Raw genomic sequence first — 13,570 nt, forward strand, 5'->3', positions numbered from 1 at the left:
ATCACACATGTGTGGAGGAGTATGCAGAGTCTGTGTCCGGATACACTCAGAAGTGCATAGAGGATGATAGTGTGATGAAGAACATCCCCACAGGGCCATCCAGAAACCCTGGATGAACGGTGAGGTACGTGCAATGCTGAAGGCTCAGAACAAGGCTTTTAAATCCGGCGACATGGTAGCAGTTAAAACAGCCACAGTTAACCTGAACCAGTGCATTGAGGGTTGCAAAGCGTGCTCACAGCCAGAAAGTGCAGGACTTCTTCGAGAACCTCACTAACACTAGACCAGGGGTCGGGAACCTTTTTGGCTGAGAGAGCCATGAAAGCCAAATATTTTTAAAATGTATTTCCGTGAGAGCCATATAATATTTTTTTTAACACTGAATACAACTAAATGCGTGCATTTGGAAGTAAGACCAACATTTTTAGAGCATAAGAGGTCGCCCATTATTTTTAATAACATTGTTATTCTGAAGCAGAACCATTAATACATAAAATACTTGTTGAACAGGTGCGGTAGAACAGTGGTTCTCAACCTTTTTTCAGTGATGTACCCCCTGTGAACATTTTTTAAATTCAAATACCCCATAATCAGAGCAAAGCATTTTTGGCTGGAAAAATAGATAAAGAAGTAAAATACAGCACTATGCCATCAGTTTCTGATTTATTAAATTGTATAACAGTGCAAAATATTGCTCATTTGTAGTGGTCTTTCTTGAACTATTTGGGGAAATAAAGATATAAAAATAACTAAAAGCTTGTTGAAAAATAAACAAGTGATTCAATTATAAATAAAGATTTCTACACATAAAATTAATCAACTTAAAGTGCCCTCTTTGGGGATTGTAATAGAGATCCATCTGGATTCATGGACTTAATTCTAAACATTTCTCCACAAATGAAAGAAATCTTTAACATCAATATTTATGGAACATGTCCACAAAAAATCTAGCTGTCAACACTGAATATTGCATTGTTGTATTTCTTTTCACAGTTTATGAATTCACATTCCTATTTTGATTAAGTTTAATTCAATAAATATATTTATAAAGTATTTTTGAATTGTTGCTATTTTTAGAATATTTAAAAAAAAAATCTCACATACCCCTTGGCATACCTTCAAGTACCCCCAGGGGTACACGTACCCCCATTTGACAACCAATGCGGTAGAAAACATATGGATGGATTAAAATGCATGAGAATGTTTTATATTTTGAACGTTATTTTTAGCACTGCGATTACCAGCGGAATTATTCATTACTTATCCTGTTAAGTAATGTCAGAGAGCCAGATGCAGTCATCAAAAGAGCCATATCTGTGCTCTAGAGCCATAGGTTCCCTACCCCTGCACTAGACGAATGTGGAGGGCATATACCAGGGGTCACCAACCTTTTTGAAACCAAGAGCTACTTCTTGGGTACTGATTAATGCGAATGGCTACCAGTTTGATACACACTTAAATAAATTGCCAGAAATAGCCAATTTGCTCAATTTACCTTTAATAAATACATCTATATACATAAAAAAATGGGTATTTCTGTCTGTCATTCCGTCGTACATTTTTTTTTCCTTTTACGGAAGGTTTTCTGTAGAGAATAAATGATGAAAAAAACACTTAATTGAACGGTTTAAAAGAGGAGAAAACAGGAAAAAAATGAAAATTAAATTTTGAAACATAGTTCATCTTCAATTTCGACTCTTTAAAATTCAAAATTCAACCGAAAAAAATGAATTGAAAAACTAGCTAATTGGAATCTTTTGGAAAAAAAATAAAAAAGAATTTATGGAACATCATTAGTAATTTTTCCTGATTAAGATTAATTTTAGAATGTTGATGACATGTTTTAAATAGGTTATAATCCAATCTTCAGCTATATAACAAATTGGACCAAGCTATATTTCTAACAAAGACAAATCAATATTTCTTCTAGATTTTCCAGGACAAAAATATTAAAAGAAATTCAAAAGACTTTGAAATAAGATTTAAATTTAATTTTACAGATTTTCTAGATTTGCCAGAATAAGTTTTTTGAATTTTGTTTGTCGAAAAAACAGAAGCTAAAATGAAGAATTAAATTAAAATGTATTTATTATTCTTTATAAAAAAATAAAAAAAAATCTTGAACATGTATTTAAATTGTCAGGAAAGAAGAGGAAGGAAATTAAAAGGTAAAAAGGTATATGTGTTTAAAAATCCTATAATCGTTTTTAAGGTTGTATTTTTTCTCTTAAAGTGTCTTTCTGAAAGTTATAAGAAGCAAAGTAAAAAAAATACATGAATTTATTTGAACAAGTGAAGACCGAGTCTTTAAAATATTTTCTTGGATTTTCAAATTCTATTTGAGTTTTGTCTCTCTTAGAATTAAAAATGTCGAGCAAAGCGAGACCAGCTTAATAGTAAATAAATAAAATGTAAAAAATAGAGGCAGCTCACTGGTAAGTGCTGCTATTTGAGTTATTTTTAGAACAGGCCAGCGGGCGACTCATCTGGTCCTTACGGGCTACCTGGTGCCCGCGGGCACCGCTTTGGTGACCCCTGGCATATACAGTTGGGCAAAAAAGTATTTAGTCAGCCACCGATTGTGCAAGTTCTCCCACTTAAAATGATGACAGAGGTCTGTAATTTTCATCATAGGTACACTTCAACTGTGAGAGACAGAATGGGGAAAAAAAATCCAGGAATTCACATTGTAGGAATTTTAAATAATTTATTTGTAAAGTATGGTGGAAAACAAGTATTTGGTCAACCATTCAAAGCTCTCACTGATGGAAGGAGGTTTTGGCTCAAAATCTCACAATACATGGCCCCATTCATTCTTTCCTTAACACGGATCAATCGTCTTAGCAGAAAAATAGCCCTAAAGCATGATGTTTCCAACCCCATGCTTCACAGTAGGTATGGTGTTCTTGGGATGCAACTCAGTATTCTTCTTCCTCCAAACATGACGAGTTGAGTTTATACCAAAAAGTTATATTTTGGTTTCATCTGACCACATGACATTCTCCCATGTGCTCTCTGGCAAACTTCAGACTAGCCTGGACATGCAATGGCTGAAGCAGGGGGACACGTCTGGCACTGCAGGATTTGATTCCCTGTCGGCGTATTGTGTTACTGATGGTAACCTTTGTTACTTTGGACCCAGCTCTCTGCAGGTCATTCACCAGGTCTCCCGTCCAAAGGCAAAACCTAGTAACTCACTTCTAGTTGATTTTGAGAAAACAAAGGAAAACCAATCTATCTTGATGCTGTCTTACAAAGATCTACAAAGTCATCAAACGTATAGATGATTTCTTGAGCTTTCATTTTCTTGCCGATCGAGCCATGGATTGAATCTGCTCTCATGAACGTGTGCCCTTTCTCCAGATATTTTATCACAATCTCGGATGGGGCCCCATTCTGCGTTTGCACATTGGGCAAGAGCCGTGCACAGCGTCCAGTTTTTATTTTGACCTCCACAGTTATCTGCCCAAAAGAGTATGCAAGGGGAAGAATCAAGAACAATACATTTAATGAAGGTGCTTGCAACGTCCTGGGCCAATCTTCCAAATATCCCCTCGTGCCATAATATCACATAATCAGGTTGACCGTCGGCCCCCATTCGTGCAAATGTCTCATTAAAGACAATAAGGCGACTGACAAAGAAGCTCCGATTGGTCCCTTGAGATACTAGGTTTTTCTGTTGTATCTATGCAGTTATGTTGTAGTCGCTAGGACCTGCCATGCGCGTAACAGCTTACTTACGGAACAAATTACAATATCGCATACACTAATGTAAAGCATATCACCTAGGAACTCCAAAATTATTATCAGCTCAGTTTTGACAAACATTGAGTTACTGGGTTTTGCCTTTGGACGGGAGAGGTCCCCTCCGTGTGGTTCTGGGATTTTTGCTCACCGTTCTCATGATCATTTCGACCCCACAGGATGAGATCTTGCGTGGAGCCCCCAGATCGAGGGAGATTATCAGTGGTCTTGTATGTCTTCCATTTTCTGATAATTGCTCCCACAGTTGAAGCTGCTTGCCTATTGTAGATTCACTCTTCCCAGTCTCGTGCAGGTCTACAATTATTTTCCTGGTGTCCTTCGACAGCTCTTTGGTCTTGGCCATAGTGGAGTTTGGAGTCTGACTGTTTAAGGCTGTGGACAGGTGTCTTTTATACAGATAACGAGTTCAAACAAGTTCCATTAATAAAGGTAACGAGTGGAGGACAGAAGAGCTTCTTAAAGAAGAAGTTACAGGTCTGTGAGAGCCAGAGATCTTCCTTGTTTGAAGTGACCAAATACTTATAATCCACCATCATTAACAAATAAATTCTTCAAAATTCCCACAATTTGAATCCTGGATTTTTTTTTCACATTCTGTCCCTCACAGTTGAAGTGTACCTATGATGAAAATGACAGACCTCTGTCATCATTTTAAGTGGGAGAACTTGCACAATCGGTGGCTGACTAAATACTTTTTTGCCCCACTGTATTAATAAACACGCTGCCTCCTTGCAGTCTCCTTCTCCCACTGTATCGTTACATTTACTGTACAAACTTTTCGAATTATGCACCCTGTTCAAGATTTAATTAGGCATAAATCAAGGTTCAACTGTAGTTACAACACTGATATAACTAGATGTAGAGATCGGAATGAACCTTAACGTGATAAAGTAAGTAAAAAGTATGTTGCATTAAAATGATTCTGACAAGCACAATGCATCCAAAAAAGTTACATGAGTAAAGAAACTGGGTAAACATTGCTGGTTACAACCCACCTCTGGATACCACGACAAAAATATATTCCATACATCTTGGTAGTAGGAGGTTCCTCCTCCATTTGACAGTCTTTATCATAGTAAAATGTGAAGCTGCTTGCAAATATATTACACAATACAACATGTGTTGCTTTAGTGCTCACCTCAAAGTTCACGGTTACCGTCCCATAAGTCCCCTTTTCTCGGATAAGGGTTAGAGGCACCAGCAAGTTTCCCTCTCTTGGTTCGTCAACGATGACCTCCTCAGTCTGCGATGTGAGACAGAAAATAGAAGCATACTTAAATTTCTAATAATGGAAAATCTAGTTTGGTCCAAATGATGAGGGCTGAATAAGTGTCAATACATTATCTAATACTACATACATACATACATGCATACTAGAGATGCACGGATAGGAAATTATATCATCCGCAACCGCATCACCAAAGACGTCATCCACCCGCCGTCCACCCGAACCAACATTTTATCAGAACCGTACCCGCCCGCCACCCGCCCGCTGAAATACATCAGAGGTCGGCCACCTTTACCACTCACAGAGCTATTTAAACCTGTTTCACAGAGTAATGAAGACAATGGGAGCCGCTAACGTTCACGCGAATATCCAATGGCGTTCATCCTGATGACAAGAGTATGGGCGTGCCGTGAAGCCATTGCCTTTGACACCTTCAACATGTACAAACTGATTGTAAATCCGGCAACATGTTGTGTGCAGCTTCCGCAATCACACGTACAATATTGAAAGGCAAACTAGGTGATATAAAGTACACTAATGGTTGTGATATGAACAATTTTAAAACTCCTACTAATATGTGCCACGCTGTGAAGCCACACCAAACAAGATTGACAAACACATTTCGGGAGAACATCCTCACAGTAACACAACATAAACGCGGCGGGGTTTGCTGCTAGCGGGGTGTATAAAATAGTCAGGATGTGTCCTGGATACAAAGGATTCTGGGTATTTTGTTGTGTTGCGTTTATGTTGTGTTACTGGGAGAGTGTTCTCCCTAAATGTGTTCGGTGTGGCTTCACAGCGTGGCGCATATTACTAAGAGTGTTAAATTTCTTTATATCACAACCATTAGTGTACTCTGTGTCACCCAGTATGCCTTGCAGTCGTGTACGTGTTGCTGCTGAAGCCACACACAACATGATGCTGGACTGACAAGCAGATCGTACATGCTGTAGAAGGCGACAAAGCCAATGGCTTCATAGCACGCCCTGATACTTATTATCTGTGTGACTGCCGGCAGTCATTTTAGAGAATATTAGCGTCTCCTATTGTCTTCTTCGCCTTGTGACACAGGTCTTAAATGGCTCTTTGAATGGTGAAGGATACCAATCCCAGAACTATGTATATCAAATATTTCCGGATGGTTCAACCGCCACCCGCCCGAATTTCATTAAAATCTATTTTTTAGTCATGTCACCCGCCCGACCCGCGGTTTATCCGTGGACTCCGCGGATGAGACCGCAAACCGCGCATCTCTAATACATACATACATACATACATATATATATATGTTTCTTACAAAACTGTCATACTCTCACACCTCGGTGAAGTCTTGTCTGGTTTTCGTCTGGTTTTAGGTTGTCTTGTCACTTCCTGTTTTATTTTGAAATACTAACTCTCCCTCCCCTTTCAGATCACTTGCCCTTCCTCCTGTGTCACTGGTCTGATGTGTTTCCTGATTGCGCCCACCTGTGTCAACCTCCCATTTATATTATATCGTTAATTATTACTTGAGTTAGAATGTATTTATTTTAGCATTGTGTAATTGTATGTACATTTATTTTTCATCTGTTTTTATGAGCTCCTTCTTTTGCAGCATATTTGATTACTATGTAATTTTTAAATCAGCCCAACCAAAGCCTTGATAATAATCTTTGTGATTGACACATGCTTTCATATCATTTGAAAAGGTGTACAGTGGGGCAAAAAAGTATTTAGTCAGCCACCGATTGTGCAAGTTCTCCCACTTAAAATGATGACAGAGGTCTGTAATTTTCATCATAGGTACACTTCAACTGTGAGAGACAGAATGTGAAAAAATAAATCCAGGAATTCACATTGTAGGAATTTTAAAGAAAAACAACCCCAAAGCATGATGTTTCCACCCCCATGCTTCACAGTAGGTGTGGTGTTCTTGGGATGCAACTCAGTATTCTTCTTCCTTCAAACACAACCAGTTGAGTTTATACCAAAATGGATACATGGATGATACAGCAGAGGATTGGGAGAATGTCTTGTGGTCAGATGAAAGCAAAATAGAACTTTTTGGTATAAACTCAACTCGTCGTGTTTGGAGGAAGAAGAATACTGAGTTGCATCCCAAGAACACCACACCTACTGTGAAGCATGGGGGTGGAAACATCATGCTTTGGGGCTGTTTTTCTGCTAAGGGGACAGGACGATTGATCCGTGTTACGGAAATAATGAATGGGGCCATGTATCGGGAGATTTTGAGCCAAAACCTCCTTCCATCAGTGAGAGCTTTGAATGGTTGACCAAATTCTTATGTTCCACCATTATTTACAAATAAATTCTTTAAAATTTGTGAATTCCTGGATTTTTTTTCACATTCCGTCTCTCACAGTTGAAGTGTACCTATGATGAAAAGTACAGACCTCTGTCATCATTTTAAGTGGGAGAACTTGCACAATCGGTGGCTGACTAAATACTTTTTTGCCCCACTGTATCCTGTTAAACTGTTAATAGGTTAGATATAATGATTGATTCAAATCTAGAGAAAGATTACTAATTCAGTGTTAATATTTGAGTGGGTCCCAGGCCCCCTCAGTAGTGGAAAGTTGGGCCCAGAGGTCAAAAAAGGTTAAGAACTCCTGTTCTACACAACAAGAGCACTTGAGCGTTTTTGAGAATTTGCTGCAAAATTGTTTTATTCCCAATTTGGTCGCCGTGTTGCCAGTTCATAAAATATGTCAAAGTTATGGTATCCTTGTTGATGGCATTCAAGTTGTGTAGTACAGTGTTTTTCAACCTTTTTTGAGCCAAGGCACATTTTTTGCGTTGAAAAAATCCGGAGGCACACCACCAGCAGAAATGATTAAAAAACAAAACTCAGTTGACAGTAAAACGTCGTCGTCGCAATTGTTGGATATGACTTTAAACCATAACCAAGCAATATAGGTCTTGTCTCAAAGTAGGTGTACTGGTACCACCTGTCACATCACGCCCTGACTTATTTGGAGTTTTCCTGTGTGTAGTGTTTTAGTTCTTGTCTTGGCTCCTATTTTGCTGGCTTTTTCTCTTTTTTTGGTATTTTCCTGGAGAAGTTTCATGTCTTCCTTTAAGCGATATTTCCCGCATCTACTTAGTTTTAGCAATCAAGAATATATCAGTCGTATTTATCCTTCTTTGTGGGCACGTTGTCGATTGTCATGTTAAGATGTAAATTGTGGACGCTGCCTTTGCTCCACAGTAAGTCTTTGCTGTCGTCCAGCATTCAATTTTTGTTTACTTCGTAGCCAGTTCCGTTTTAGTTTCATTCTGCATAGCCTTCCCTAACCTTCAACAGAGGTGGGTAGAGTAGCCAGAAATTGTACTCAAGTAAGAGTACTGTTACTTTAGAGATTTATTACTCAAGTAAAAGTAAGGAGTAGTCACCCAAATATTTATTTGAGTAAAAGTAAAAAGTATGTTGTGAAAAAACTACTCAAGTACTGAGTAACTGATGAGTAACCTGTTTGTTAAATGATGACGGCAACAAATAATGCACAAAAACATAAAAATAGCAACGAGCAAATTCAGAGCCAGGAATATCTATTAAGCAACTAAAATAATAATATATATTAAATAATAGTACATTAAAATAAAAAAAATTAAGGCACATTGAGCCACAATAACTTAACAGCACCATAGGCTCAGTAGGCATTGATTGGTTGATTGATTGAAACTTTTATTAGTAGATTGCACAGTACAATACATATTCTGTACAATTGACCACTAAATAATGGGACGGCGTGGCGCAGTGGGGAGAGTGGCCGTGCGCAACCTGAGCGTCCCTGGTTCAATTCCCACCTAGTACCAACCTCGTCACGTCCGTTGTGTCCTGAGCAAGACACTTCACCCTTGCTCCTGATGGGTGCTGGTTGGCGCCTTGCATGGCAGCTCCCTCCATCAGTGTGTGAATGTGTGTGTGAAGGGGTAAATGTGGAAGTAGTGTCAAAAGCGCTTTGAGTACCTTGAAGGTAGAAAAGCGCTATACAAGTACAACCCATTTATCATTTATAAATGGTAACACCCCAATAAGTTCTTCAACGTTTATCAATTACTTAATAAATGACCAAGTCGAGGTGATTTACCTCATATTTACATATACATACCATAGATATATATACATATACATACACACACATATCATATATATATATACATTTATATTTACAGTATATAATTTATATTTATTTATTTTGCCGTTTTTGTTCACATGTTAAAGTGTTTTAATGAATATACGTGCATGTTTAACATATAGATTCCTATCTTTCATGAAGACAAGAATATAAGTTGGTGTATTATCTGTTTTTGATGACTTGTATTGATTGGAATCAGTGCTGATAAGGTCCACGTTTTCAAATGGAGGAGAAAAAAAGTTCCTCCTTTCTGTCTAATACCACATGAAAGTCGTTGGTTTTTGGCATCTTATCTGTCCAGCTTCCATATTCGTTTTATACACATTACAAGAAATACATTGGCGGCAAACTCCGTAGCTTGCTAACTTATTTGCGCTGGCTTTCGAAGACTCTTATTTTGTTAACGCAGGCGCGATGGAGCGGCACTTTTATTGTGAAGACAGGAACTGTGCGATCAGTCTTTAGGCTTTTAACGGGAAGTATGGTTGAAATAAAAAGTGTCTTTTTTACTTTACACTTTTGATTGATTGATTGAAAGTTTTATTAGTAGATCGCACAGTACAGTACATATTTCATACAATTGACAACTAAATGGTAACACCCCAATAAGTTTTTCAACTTGTTTAAGTCGGGTATTACGTGTGACGGTCATGTGACCGCCTGGCTCTGTTTGATTGGTCCAACGTCACAAGTGACTGCATGTGATTGGTGAAACGCAGACATGCGTAGATCTTACTTTGAAAAACCAAAACAAACATTAATAGATCGATAAAAAAAACGTAGTGAATAGCGAGCTGAATGTAGATAAATGGAGCGGAGTAAAAGTAGCGTTTCTTCTCTATAAATATACTCAAGTAAAAGTAAAAGTATGTTGCATAAAAACTACTCTTAGAAGTACACTTAATCCCAAAAGTTACTCAAGTAGATGTAACGGTGTAAATGTAGCGCGTTACTATCCACCTCTGAGCTTCAATGCCTTTTCTTATGGGGCACTCGTATTTCGTTTATTTTTGGTTTAGGCTTTAAACACCTTTTTACCTGCACCCTGCCTCCCGCTGTTCCTGACATCTACAAAGCAATTAGCTACCGGCTGCCACCTACTGATATGGAAGAGTATTACACGGTCACTGCCGAGCTCTCGACAGCACGACACTCAACAACAACACATCATTTGCAGGCTATAATTACTGGTTTGCAAAAAATATTTTTCACCCAAATAGGTGAAAATACATCATCTCCCACGGCACACCAGACTGTATCCCACAGTGGTTGAAAAACACTGGTGTAGTAAACACAATATGCATCCAAAACTAATATCGGGTTTCTTACCGAGTTGAAGGCAATGATTCCAAAGGCGTTATCATTGGACAGGATGGTTATGGTGGCCTTGTTGGGTGTTCCCAGCGTCACGCCATTGGAGGAGCTCTGCACAGTGGAGACAATTCAGACGGTTCAACTCGGTCAGCACAGCTCCTCCATCAGCCACTCAGGAAGTTCCCCTGGCTGATGTGCCCCCACTGAGAGGCCATGGTGAGAGGGCGCACAGACAGGAAGCACTGGTCTCAGCTCACTTCATTTGTCACTTTACCTCTCGGCAGGACGCCTCTTCATTCTCCAGCTCTCACATTCGGCACTGAATCCTGGCAAACTCAAAATCTTCAGTGTGCTTCCAAGCAAACAAAAGCTTTTTTTTTTGTGTGAAAAGGGTATTTCTTGTTTTTTTCCGAGCCTAATTGCAAAATAAAAGGAGACGCCCTATTGCCGGATGCGCCTTTTGACTTCGCAGTGTTTGATTAGAATCTGCAGGTAGTGTCTTGGTGCACGACCACCATGTCTTAAAGGGGAACATTATCACAATTTCAAAAGGGTTAAAAACAATAAAAATCAGTTCCCAGTGGCTTGTTGTATTTTTTGAAGTTTTTTTCAAAATTTTACCGGTCCCGGAATATCCCTAAAAAAAAAATCTTTAAAGTGCCTTATTTTTGCTTTTTCGAAGCCACTGTTCATTTTCCTGTGACGTCACACAGTGCTGCCAATGTAAACAAACAATGGCGAATAGCACAGCAAGATATAGCGACATTAGCTCAGATTCAAACTCGGATTTCAGCGGCTTAAGCGATTCAACAGATTACGCATGTTTTGAAACGAATGGTTGGAGTGTGAAAGTCTTGAAGAAGAAACTGAAGCTATTGAGCGAATAGCTATTGACGCTATTCATAGCCATAGCATGGCCGAATAGCTGCGTTAGCATCGCCGGTAAAATGTGCGGACCAAACGATCAGGACTTTTGCATCTTGTGACACTGGATTTAATTCTTCGATTGGTAAGTATTTTTTTTGCATTAAATCTGAGCGGGAGGAAACGTAATATAGTTGCAAATGCATCTGCAGGTTATCCATACATCTCTGTGCCATGTCTGCTTTAGCACCGCCGGTAAATAGCATGTTAGCATCGATTAGCATAGCATGTAAGCATCGATTAGCTGGCAGTCACGCCGCGACCAAATATGTCTGATTAGCACATAAGTCAACATCAACAAAACTCACCTTTGTGATTTCGTTGACTTTATCGTTGCAAATGCATCTGCAGGTTATCCATACATCTCTGTGCCATGTCTGTCATCGCCGGTAAAATGTGGAGACACTCCGGCACATTCAATGTGGGACTGGCGGCAGATTTCTTGCCACTTTTGCATCTTTGGGGCAACTTGAATCCCTCCCTGTTAGTGTTGATACACCCTCCGACAACACACCGACGAGGCATGATGTCTCCAAGGTTCCAAAAAATAGTCGAAAAAACGGAAAATAACAGAGCTGAGACCCGGTGTTTGCAATGTGTTGAAAATGAAAATGACGGGTGTATTACCTCGGTGACGTCACGTTCTGATGTCATCGCCAAAAGAGCCATAAACAGAAAGGCGTTTAATTCGCCAAAATTCACCCATTTAGAGTTCGGAAATCGGTTAAAAAAATATATATGGTCTTTTTTCTGCACCATCAAGGTATATATTGATGCTTACATAGGTTTGGTGATAATGTTCCCCTTTAAAGGCCTACTGAAACCCACTACTACCGACCACGCAGTCTGATAGTTTATATATCAATGATGAAATAATAACATTGCAACACATGCCAATACGGCCTTTTTAGTTTACTAAATTGCAATTTTTAATTTACCGGGAGTTTCTTGTTGAAAACGTTGCGTACGTGTGACGTCACGGACTGAAAGGAAATATTAGTGCTGCGCACACACACAGCTAAAAGTCCTCTGCTTTAACCGCATAATTACACAGTATTTTGGACATCTGTGTTGCTAAATCTTTTGCAATTTTTTCAATTAATAAAGGAGAAGTCAAAGTAGAAAGATGGAGTTGGGAAGCTTTAGCCTTTAGCCACACAAACACACGGTGATTCCTTGTTTAAAATTCCCGGATGTGAAGCTTTCCTATGGATCAGAGCGGTCAAGCGAACATGGATCCCAACCACTTGTTTTTATCCATAACTTTAATTGCCTGTTTGTACAAGATTTCCAATGGATTTTTTTTTTTTTTAAACTCTGACCAGCCCAGACTTGCCAACCCTCCCGATTTTCCCAGGAGACTCCCGAATTTCATTGCCCCTCCCGAAAATCTCCTGAGGCATACATTCTCCCTAATTTCTCCCGATTTCCACCCGGACAACAATATTGGGGGCGTGCCTTAAAGCAGTGGTTCTCAAATGGGGGTACGCGTACCCCTAGGGGTACTTGAAGGTAAGCCAAGGAGTACGTGAGATTTTTTAAAAAATATTCTAAAAATAGCAACAATTCAAAAATCCTTTATAAAAAGATTTATTGAATGATACTTCAACAAAATATGAATGTAAGTTCATAAACTGTGAAAAAAAATACAACAATGTATTCAGTATTAACAGCTAGATTTTTTGTGGACATGTTCCATAAATATTGATTTCTTTTTTTGTGGAGAAATGTTTAGAATTAAGTTCATGAATCCAGATGGATCTCTATTACAATCCCCAAAGAGGGCACTTTAAGTTGATGATTACTTCTATGTGTAGACATCTTTATTTATAATTGAATCACTTGTTTATTTTTCAACAAGATTTTGTTATTTTTATATCTTTTTTTTCAAATAGTTCAAGAAAGACCACTACAAATGAGCAATATTTTGCACTGTTATACAATTTAATAAATCAGAAACTGATGACATAGCGTTGTATTTTACTTCTTTATCTCTTTATTTCAACCAAAAATGTTTTGCTCTGATTAGGGGGTACTTGAATTAAAAAAATGTTCACAGAGGGTACTTCACTGAAAAAAGGTTGAGAACCACTGCCTTAAAGGCACTGCCTTTAGCGTCCTCTTCAACGTGTCGTCACGTCTGCTTTTCGTCCGTACAAACCGCGTGCCGGCACAGTCACATAATATATGCGACACA

General features: G+C 38.7%; 1 protein-coding gene across 1 annotated transcript in view; it reads right to left on the minus strand.

Moving 5' to 3' along the window:
- adgrv1 (adhesion G protein-coupled receptor V1) overlaps nt 1-13,570 on the minus strand; it is a 469,843-nt gene that overhangs the window by 383,535 nt on the left and 72,738 nt on the right. Inside the window, exons 4-5 of the mRNA XM_061897509.1 lie at nt 10,465-10,560; nt 4,904-5,008 (exon numbers count right to left, since the gene is read on the minus strand). Coding sequence (XP_061753493.1) covers nt 4,904-5,008; nt 10,465-10,560 — 201 coding nt within the window. The remainder of the gene's footprint in view (nt 1-4,903; nt 5,009-10,464; nt 10,561-13,570) is intronic.

The sequence above is a fragment of the Nerophis ophidion genome, linkage group LG01 (genome assembly GCF_033978795.1).
Source record: "Nerophis ophidion isolate RoL-2023_Sa linkage group LG01, RoL_Noph_v1.0, whole genome shotgun sequence".
Taxonomy (NCBI): domain Eukaryota; kingdom Metazoa; phylum Chordata; class Actinopteri; order Syngnathiformes; family Syngnathidae; genus Nerophis; species Nerophis ophidion.